The sequence below is a fragment of the Oncorhynchus clarkii genome, chromosome 13 (assembly GCF_045791955.1).
Source record: "Oncorhynchus clarkii lewisi isolate Uvic-CL-2024 chromosome 13, UVic_Ocla_1.0, whole genome shotgun sequence".
Classification (NCBI taxonomy): Eukaryota; Metazoa; Chordata; class Actinopteri; order Salmoniformes; family Salmonidae; genus Oncorhynchus; species Oncorhynchus clarkii.
Window position 1 is genome coordinate 40175530 of NC_092159.1, and position 11265 is coordinate 40186794.

Here is an 11265-nt window from a genome sequence, read left to right on the forward strand (position 1 = left end):
GCTATGTTATTCTTTAAAAGTGCCTTCCTCACCATCTTAAACAAGCATGCCCCATTCAAAAAATGTAGTACTAGGAATAGATATAGTCCTTGGTTCACTCCAGACCTGTCTGCCCTTGACCAGCACAAAAACATCCTGTGGCGTTCTGCATTACCATCGAATAGTCCCCAGTGATATGCAACTTTTCAGGGACGTTAGGAACAAATATACACAGGCAGTTACCAATCTCTCCCTCATGAGGGAAGATGATGAAAGTAACAAGGTAGACCTACCAATTAGTTATAGTGTTTTTACTGATATCAATTTTATTTATGAAGTGATTAAGTGATCAAAACGTGTCACCTTTTTTCTAAGAGTGCAGCTGTGTGGCATATCTCTCTCAGACATTATGGATCTTAGTATGTCCTAGGCTAAATACCTAGCCTAAATACCTAAGCTAAATATAAGCCTTCCAAAACCATAAGACACACTAATAATATTGTTATTTTATACAAATAGTTTAACATACTTTTTTTACAATAATCACTCATCTGGCTTTCAAGTCTGTCTATGAAAATAACATTTTTGTTACAAATATAACCAGAACAATGCATAATGCACATTCACTAAGAATAACTAACTTCACGTAGCAGGCATTATAGAAAATGTACACATGTCTCGCAAACAATCACTCAAGCACAAGCCTACGTGCTAGTGAGTAGCCAGCTAATCTTCTTATTTCAAGTTTAGCCAACTTGGACCTTTTTGCCAGCTAACCAGGAAGAACACACCCTTCTGTCTGTCTCCAACTGTTTGAACAGCATGCTAGCCTGTCCACCTTGTTCAGATGTTGAAATAAAGTGGTCTACCTTATTCCTCAGACTGAGAACGTGTTGCCAATTCCTTGTAGAACTGTGTTTTATGCTAATTGATCATTTATAAAACACAGACTAGACCAGAATCAGTGTTCATTGATACTCCTATCGTTAGAAAGATTAACTTCTCCTCTATTACAGTAAAATAATGTCTCAATGTGTTTCAGTGTCCATATGACTGATTCTCTTGTAATGTTGCAACTAAGTTCATTAGTGATTCATCTTAACTTTCTCTCAACTCTCTCTGACCCCTTTACACATGCAGCTGAGTAACAGAGTGACCGAAAAATCTGTAACAGAATGGATTCAATTAAATTGGCCACAATGGGAAATCATAGTAGTCACAAACCACAGTTGCAGTAGAAAACACTACACAGTACCTTAGAGTACAGTAAATTCAAGTAGAGTATAGTTCACAACAGTAGAGTAAAGTTCAGTACCGTAGGTTAACACATGAGTAAAGTACAATATAATGTAATATACTCTATTTTACTGGACTATACTGTATTCTACTGTACTTTTCTTTACCTTGCTGTACTATACTATACTCTACTGTACTCTTCTGTACTGCACTCTACTCTACTGTACTGTACTCTACAATTATCTACTGTACTGTACTGTACTGTACTGTACTGTACTGTACTGTACTCTACAATGATCTACTGTGTTGTACTGGGTTGTCAAAACTTTGATTGCTACAGATTTGTTTCGGTTTGGACCAACAAAATGTGGTCTTGTTCGGGGAATAATAGCCAATGTGTAGAATAATACCCAAACATGCAAAGGACAATATTAAATGTTTCTACCTTTTGTGAACCTATTTAGGATACATCACCATGAAGATAATGACAAGAATAATTATGCATTTCTGGATAGTACAGATCAAGGACTCACAATGTCATTCTGTTACCATCAATCTGTTACCGGGTGTTGATCCACTAAACTTCCTGTAGTTCAATAACCAAAATGGCTTTTTTCAAACTCAAGGAGTTGTGTCATAGCTGACACATCATTCTTTCTGCAGACATCTTTGAATATGAATTCAGAGTAGATATTTAAACAGAATTTTGGGGAAACCTGGTCACATAAAAAAATAGGGAAATTTTACTGTCATTCTGTTAACAAACTTGACATCTGCGCTGTTCATCTACTAAATGTGTTTTAGTGAAATTTTCGGTGGCAATTGTTAAAAGTAGACTTCTGCCTATATGTAGAAGTATGGTTTGTTTAACAATGGTTTTTGCTTAGCATACATTTGAAAGTGAAATAGTGAGTCTCGTGACCACTCTGATACCGTGGATTTGCGCTCAAGCATTGCTGATGCATGCCTGATATTTTACATATCAGCTAACCACATCAATGTTATAGCAATCTGGTGCCGATGGCAACGTTGACGACGTGGCACAGAACCGTCGCTTGATACATGCAACGTCTGAGCAGGGGAACGCAACATTTTTAACACTGCTCAAGTGTAAAAAGGTGAACCTGCTAGCAGCATGTTATAACTGGTTATAACTTGGCTGCATACACGAACATACCTGAGCGGTCTGCCAGGTTAGTGGGTGAATGTGTGACTCATTTCCTTTTCTGGAGACGTCAGTCTTCTGCTGGGCTGTAAAAGGAGGTGAGGTGGTTCAGTGTTCACTAGATCAGAGGACGGTTCACCAGGAACACGGTAAGAGAAGAATTTACTAATGCATTGATACTTTTTCTCTTAAACTCATATTTGTGTGCAGTTGGGAATTGTAACATTTTTAACAGTGTTTATGATCTTAGATCTGGTGTATCTGATTAGAATGAGATATTCCCTTTTCTGCTAAATTCTCGCTTGTATTATGCGTGCGATTAGGAATTGTACTGCAAAATTCCTAACAGCGATTGAGCACTTTGAATCTTAATTCAGAGAAGATATTTAACCTACAGTAGCAAAAATATATAAATTATATATACACAAAAAAACACAAAATTGAGTACACCCTTCACATTTTTGTCAATATTTTTCATATGACAACACTGAAGAAATGACACTTTGCTACAATGTAAAGTAGTGAGTGTACAGCTTGTATAACAGTGTCAATTTGCTGTCCCCTCAAAATAACTCAACACACAGCCATTAATGTCTAAACCACTGGCAACAAAAGTGAGTACACCCCTAAGTGAAAATGTCCAAATTGGGCCCAATTAGCCATTTTTCCTCCCCGGTTTCATGTGACTCATTAGTGTTACAAGGTCTCAGGTGTGAATGGGGAGCAGGTGTGTTAAATTTGGTGTCATCGCTTTCACACTCCCTCATACTGACTGGTCACTGGAAGTTCAACATAGCACCTTATGGCAAAGAACTCTCTGAGGATCTGAAAAAGATTATTGTTGCTCTACATAAAGATGGCCTGGGCTATGAGAAGAAAATCACATGTCTTTGTCCATTAAAATCACTGATTATTTTGATGTTAAGACATTGTTAATGTTGTAAATGACTATTGTAGCTGGAAATGGCAATTTATGGAATATCTACATAGGTGTACAGGGGCCCATTATCAGCAACCACCAATCCTGTGTTCCAATGGCACGTTGTGTTAGCTAGTCCAAGTTTATCCTTCTAGGCAGAGCTCCTCTGTCCAGTGTCTGTGTTCTTTTGCCCATCTTAATCTTTTCTTTTTATTGGCCAGTCTGAGATATGGCATTTTTCTTTGCAACTCTGCCTAGAAGGCCAGCATCCCAGAGTCGCAACTTAACTGTTGACGTTGAGACTGGTGTTTTGCGAGTACTATTTAATGTAGCTGCCAGTTGAGGACTTGTGAGGTGTCTGTTTCTCACACTAGACACTCTAATGTACTTGTCCCTTTGCTCAGTTGTGCACCGGGGCCTCCCACTCTTTCTATTCTGGTTAGAGCCAGTTTGCACTGTTCTGTGAAGGGAGTAGTGCACAGCGTTGTTCGAGATCTTCAGTTTCTTGGCAATTTCTCACCTTGCCTTCATTTCTCAGAACAAGAATAGACTGACGAGTTTCAGAAGAAAGGTCTTTGTTTCTGGCCATTTTGAGCCTGTAATCGAACCCACAAATGCTGATGCTCCAGATACTCAACTAGTCTAAAGGCCAGTTTAATTGCTTCTTTAACCAGAACAACAGTTTTCAGCTGTGCTAACATAATTGCAAAAGGGTTTCTAATGATCATGATTAGCATTTTAAAATTATAAACTTGGATTAACTAAGACAATGTGCAATTGGAACACAGCAGTGATTTTGCTGATAATGGGCCTCTGTACGCTGTGGCAGACCAGGGGGTTTGGTCAAGACATTTACAGAGATCAGACACAGACAGAGTATGATTTGCTCGGTTTCAATGGTGTTTATTAAATAATAAATCAAAAGAAAAGGATAGGTCTCCCCCATGAGACCCTCCCTCTCCGGGACACAGTCTTCTGGGCTCCGGATCTTTTAGTATCCTGTGATGCACACAAACTCCCTCATCTTCGCTCGGGCACCGTCTCCAACTACACAGAAGTCACCTTACTTCCCCGAGTCCTTCCCTGTGTGCTGCCCTTCTGGCAGCTTTATGGGGCTTGTACAGCTGGTGAGCAATCAGCCTTTGATTACTCACCAACTCCCCAATCAGCCCCAATTAGTCCTGGGCGGAGAGCCCGTTGAGACCTGGCACGTCCAGCAGATGGCGCCATCGCCTCATGATGTATACTCCATCTGTCACCAGGCCTCGAGTCTCCCCCTAGTGGCTGACCTGGTGTACGCCACAGCGCCTTCGTAGATATTCCATAAAAAAGCTGCAGTTTCCAGCTACAATGATCATTTACAACATTAACAATGTCTACACGGTATTTGTGATCAATTTGATGTTATTTTAATGGACAAATTAATGTGTTTTTCTTTCAAAAACAAGGACATTTCTAAGTGACCCCAAATTTTTTGAACAGCGGTGTATATAAATATAATATTGTCCCAAAATATTATTGTGATATGTACATTTATAAATTTTTTCCCCCATCACTAGTGAACAAAGATGGCGACTCCCATGTACTTACCACAAAACCCTAATTTGCTAAATTTGCCATACATTGCTCTGCGTTACTATTTTTGGTATCAGCTTTAGCACAGTATACATGACCCTAATTCTAGATCCAAGACGGCGGCAATTTGAACAAATGGGAAAAGTAGATTTATTGACACATTGAACCATTTTGCGCGCAGTGGTTTGTGGGTCTGTGTGTGTGTGTGTGTGTGTGTGTGTGTGTGGGTCTGTGTGTGGTGCTAAAAACGTCATATCTGAATTCCTCCATCTTTATGCACCTTCACCGTTGCAATCAATCAATTCCAAATGCAATCAATCAATCCATCAATTTTAAAGACTTGAGGTACTCCTGCTATCATACTGTCTGTCTCTCTCTCTCACAGGATTACCATGGAGAGAAAAGCCTTGCTTTGCATCTTCTTCTTGTTGCTACCACTGGCCTTAGTGTCTGCAGACATACCTGTCCTTCACTCAATAAATGACCTCAGGAACATCGAGTTTGGCCACAGATTCCCTCGTCATGGCCTAATGCTGCTACACTTTGTCTCTGGCCGCATACATGTCGATAACAACAATGTACTCACATCAACGTTCTCGCCAGAAAGGGGAGACTGGGGCTTCCATTATTTCAGTAACTATGAAGAACTTTTTCCACCACTGCCAGATCAGAACAGACAGGGCTACTACGCAGTCGGGAATATCAACACACCAACAGCATACACACTCTATCCTTATGTCACTCGCAACTACTACCTTACCCCAGGAAACTTAGAGAGGAACATGGACAGGTTAGTTGTCAGAACAAGCCCCAACTGGCCACTGTTAGAGGCAGTCTACATAACACAGCACTATCGAAGAAGCAGTGAGTATGACCCCCATAGCAGTGAGTATGATCCCTATAACACCTACCAAATCAGCCCCGCCCTCCTGCGGGAGATCAGGACCGTCATCCATAACAGGGTGGACAGTGTGCAGGCATTTCTGTACGCTGCCGGCTATGACGTACACTCCATGTTATTCACACAGAACTGCTATGCCTCTAGTAGCACATACAAGGTTGAAGAAGCAGGCAGAATGACTCTGAATGAGTCCACTGCTATAATGAAAGAGGCAGTGGTGAATGACCACCACACAGAGTGCTATGCTGTTGTGATCCAGGTGAAATCCACAGAAAGTGGGTACGCCCGGCTCGGATGGGCTAATGTCCCTGACAGCCTACTGGATGTGGGGGTGATGCTGGCACTCTTTAATAACAATGGAAATAATCTCTTATCTCTCTCTCTTGGCACGCGCAGCTACGGAACCTATGACAGCAACCAGTACCTTAACCACGGCCTACAGGTCAAGCTCCTCTCCAAGGACGGGTCAAATGTCTTCATAACCGGGCCTCGGTATGATGACGCAGACAGGAAGGTTCCTGTTGGCATAGAGGGTTATGACGCCAGTCTGCAGCTCTACACTAAAGGCAGCTATGCTTGCGCTCGCCTGTTCATCAAAAAGACCTTCACCAAATGGAAGACTGATTTCTATAACTCGTGGGTTGCATTCTACTCCAATCACAAAGATGCTAGTAATTCTTACTATACTTACGAGTACGCTGTCAGATTCACTAAGCAGGATGACACAAACATAAAATATGATATATATTCGTATGTGTCTAGTTTGTCCATTCAACCTGGAGCTCAAGCTCGATTCTTCCTCACGAAAACATACGATAACATTCTGACAGAAACTACACCATGGGAAAGGTAAAAAGGTGTCCGGAAGATTGCTGGTATTAGTATTAGTGTTCTAGCCATGAGCGAGGTACTTTACCTATCAGACTGTTGAACAAAAACAGTCATTTAAGGAGAAACCAGCAGAATCTTACAACACTTGGAAACAAATTGGAAAGCAACAGTGTAAATTTAAAGCATCCAACAGAGAACACCTCAGTCATGTGATTACCACAGAGCCCCGTCTCCACCGCGTACACAACACCACACCATCTCCGTGGCGACAGAGCAGCCAATCACCATGCAGACAGCAGTAGAGAGCAGACAGGATTGGACACATCTGACCCTTCTGTAACTCAGAGACTGATTAGACTACTACTAAAATATGTTTTGTCTCAGGTAATAAGATGGAGATGTGGGGAGAGGATGAGTGAATGAATCAAAAGGTGTAAATCGGCATAATGCCCTGAGGTAGTTTATCTACCCTGAGCTACCTGACCTATGATAACTTCATAACTGCAATTGAACAAACTATTCTGACCAGACCAATCGAGAACTGATGTCTGTAATGTCTACATGTCAAATGTTTGTATTGTCTACTACCGTTAATTGTGGTACAGTTTTTCTATATAAATTGTAAATGACGTTTTGTTGTGTTCATGGAGCCCAGGAAGATTAGTGGTCGTCATGGCATCAGCTAATGGGGACCCCAATAAAGATAAAGATAAATAACTTTGTGTTATATTGAAGGCCATGATTATCAAGATTGCTAATGGGTGGGTAGATTTGTTTGGGCTGGTTAGACTCACAATCTAAGAACAGAGGAGCAGAGGAGGGCCAGCAGTATTTTGACAAGGGTTGCAAAATTCTGGGAAATTTCAATACGTTTCACAGAAATAAATATATTTTAAGCAGTGGAGGCTGCTGAGGGGAGGACGGCTCATAATAATGGCTGGTTAAACTGAGTCTAACCAGCCCAAACAAATCTATCTTTTAAACATAACTTACTGTCAATTTTTATTTTCTATGAACTTGTCTGTCGGCCCTGCATTAAAGACCATAAGTGGTTTTAAGGAAAATTGTGCTAAATAAAAACACATACCAATTTCATTTAGGCCCTAAAAACTGACAGCTGTGCCATATAAATTGCAAAATAGTTGGGAAGAGATTTTCGATGTACCCATTCCATGGCACATGGTTTATGAATTGATATGCAAAACAACGCCGGATGCAAAACTTCAAATTTTTCATATTTAAATTACTATACAAAATTCTTGCAACTAATAGAATGTTATATATGTGGGGGATACAATCTTCCCAGCTCTGCAGATTCTGCTGTGAGGAGGCAGAGTCATTAGATCATTTATTTTGGTATTGTCCATATGTAGCTCGTTTTTGGTCACAGGTCCAGGAATGGCTGAAGAATTGCAACATTTGCCTAGAACTAACGCTGCAGACAGCAATACTGGGTGATTTTAAAAGACATAGTCAATCAATCAATAACATAATAATTATTTTAGCAAAAATGTTTATCTTTAATTTACAATCTGCAGAAGCTATGAGAATAGAACGGTTCAGCATCACAGCACAGTTGATAAATATATGGCAAATAGAAATCCAATATGGATGGTGTTAAGAGACAGATGGGAGGGGTTGATTAGAGCTGAAGGGTGGAGCTAAAAAACAAGATAAACAATGTAAAACATACGGGATCTGTAACATGTATATAGGTTCAGAAATGTTGTGAAATAGCACAGTTACAAATAGAAATCTAACTGGATGGACATCAGAAATAGAGGAAGGACTAAAAACAAACAAAATATAACGATTGAAAGATTGTGCATGTAAAATGTGTATGTATGCACTGAAGGTTATTAATATGTATAAACTGAAGGTAGAAGCATAAGTGTTATTGTTTATTAGTTTACTCCAATTGGGGGAAGGGTGGTAGGGTTTGCAGGGAATAATAAAGGTATATTCAACAAAAAAAAAGTATGTATATGTGTGTATGTATTTATGTGTATATGTATGAATGTTTCTGTATGCATATACATAGTTTGTTAACAAGACATTTGTGGAGTGGTTGAAAAACGAGTTTTAATGACTCCAACCTAAGTGTATGTAAACTTCCGACTTCAACTGTATATATATATATGCAGTCATTAAAACTCGTTTTTTAACCACTCCACAAATTTCTTGTTAACAAACTATAGTTTTGGCAAGTCAGTTAGGACGTCTACTTTGTGCATGACACAAGTAATTTTTCCAATTGATTCTTTCACTTAAAATTCACTGTATCACAATTCCAGTGGGTCAGAAGCTTACATACACTAAGTTGACTCTGCCTTTAAACAGCTTAGAAAATTCCAGAAAATGATGTAATGGCTTTAGAAGCTTCTGATAGGCTAATTGACATCATTTGAGTCAATTGGAGGTGTACCTGTGGATGTATTTCAAGGCCTACCTTCAAACTCAGCACCGCTTTGCTTGACATCATGAGAAAATTTAAAGTAATCAGCCAAAACTTCAGAAAAAAAAACTCAACAAGTCTGGTTCATCCTTGGGAGCAATTTCCAAACGCCTGAAGGTACCACGTTCATCTGTACAAACAATAGTACACAAGTGTAAACACCATGGGACCATCCAGCCGCCATACCGCTCAGGAAGGAGACGCGTTCTGTCTCCTAGAGATGAAAGTACTTTGGTGCGAAAAGTGCAAATCAATCTCAGAACAACAGCAAAGGACCTTGTGAAGATGCTGGAGGAAACAGTTACAAAGGTATCTATATTCACAGTAAAAATGAGTCCTATATCGACATAACCTGAAAGGCTTCTCAGCAAGGAAGAAGCCACTGCTCCAAAACCGCCATAAAAAAAAGGCAGACTACGGTTTGCAACTGCACATGGGGACAAAGATTGTACTTTTTGGAGAAATGTCTCCTGGTCTGATGAAACAAAGATATAACTGTTTGGCAATAATGACCATCGTTATGTTTGGAGGAAACAGGAGGAGGTTTGCAAGCCGAAGAACACCATCCCAACCGTGAAGCCCGAGGGTGGCAGCATCATGTTGTGGGGGTGCTTTGCTGCAAGAGGGACTGGTGCACTTCACAAAATAGATGGCATCATGAGGTAGGAAAATTATGTGGATATATTGAAGCAACATCTGAAGACATCAGTCAGGAAGTTAAAGCTTGGTCGAAAATGGGTCTTCCAAATGGACAATGACCCCAACCAAGCATACTTCCAAAGTTGTGACAAAATGGCTTAAAAACTATTGGAGTGGCCATCACAAAGCCCTGACCTCTGCGGGCAGAACTGAAAAAGTGTGTGTGAGCAAGGAGGCCTACAAACCTGACTCAGTTACACTAGCTCTGTCAGGATGAATGGGCTAAAATTCCACCCAATTTATTGTGGGAAGCTTGTGGAAGGCTACCCGAAACGTTTGACCCAAGTTAAACAATTTAAAGGCAATGCTACCAAATACTAATTGAGTGTACGTAAACCTCTGACCCACTGGGAATGTGATGAAATAAATAAAGGCTGAAATAAATCATTCTCTCTACTATTATTCTGGCATTTCACATTCTTAAAATAAAGTGGTGATCATAACTGACCTAAAACAGGGCATTTTTACTTGGATTAAATGTCAGGAATTGTGAAAAACTGAGTTGAAATGTATTTGCCTAAGGTGTATGAAAACTTCTGACTTCAACTGCTTGTATGTATGTATGTGTATATATATATATATATATATATATATATGGGTATTGTTATGGATATATATATATATATATATACCCCAAAAATATATGGGGGATTGGAAATGATGCAGACAATTACATTGATGGAAGCAGCAATCTTTAGAATATTAGAGCTGATCCAAACCTTATAACTGTCTTTTTTTAAATTACAAGAAATACAAATTACTTAAGAATCCCAATTTGTAGATGAACATGTCTAAGTATCCACCATGAGTAAAGTAAATTGGTCTGTCTATAAAAAATACTCGAATTTGTGATGAAATTGCACTGGCTAAATAACATAGCAACTGTCTGGTGTGTGTGTGTGTGTGTGTGTGTGTGTGTGTGTGTGTGTGAGAGAGAGAGAGAGAGAGAAACAGATCAATATTGTTGACAAGTTTATAATAGGCAAACTCAACCCTTAGTCTCTGTTACGGATACCAGTATCCTGTGTGTGTATCCTGTGTGTGTGTGTGTGTGTGTGTATCCTGTGTTCTTTTCTCTCCTTCTCCCCTCACAGGTGAAAATCATCACTCCCCAATCAGTCACCAAGCCAATCATCAATCAGAAGACACACCTCCTCCTGTTTCCTACCCTATCACAGTTCCTTTCCCTTGGTTTAAAAACCCTGTCAGTTGTTTGCTCTAGAGCTCAATCTCTCTGTAAATGCCATGTCTGTAGGACTCTCTGTTTCACGCTCTCTTTATGTATTGAGCTATCTTTTGTTTGAGCACCTCCATAGCACTTTGTCATCACCTGTGAGTATTGTTTCTGGTTATGGTGTTGTGTTTGTTTGCTGGTGGGAAAAGGGGGAACCAAGACAAGTCGCCCATGGGCATACACTACCCGTAGGTAAACTTTGTTAAAAACACTAGTTAGAACTGGGCGGACCACTCACGGTATTTTTGGTTAGTTAGTTAGCTGTTGTTAA

The 11265-nt window shown here is 39.9% G+C and overlaps 1 protein-coding gene across 1 annotated transcript; it reads left to right on the forward strand.

The window, feature by feature from the left end:
- Positions 1 to 2458: 2458 nt before the first annotated feature.
- On the forward strand, positions 2459 to 7323 carry LOC139423939 (uncharacterized). Its single transcript, XM_071175591.1, has 2 exons — positions 2459 to 2529; positions 5260 to 7323. The coding sequence occupies exon 2, from the start codon at positions 5267 to 5269 to the stop codon at positions 6626 to 6628; it is 1362 nt and encodes a 453-aa protein (XP_071031692.1). The 5' UTR covers positions 2459 to 2529; positions 5260 to 5266; the 3' UTR covers positions 6629 to 7323.
- Positions 7324 to 11265: the final 3942 nt, after the last annotated feature.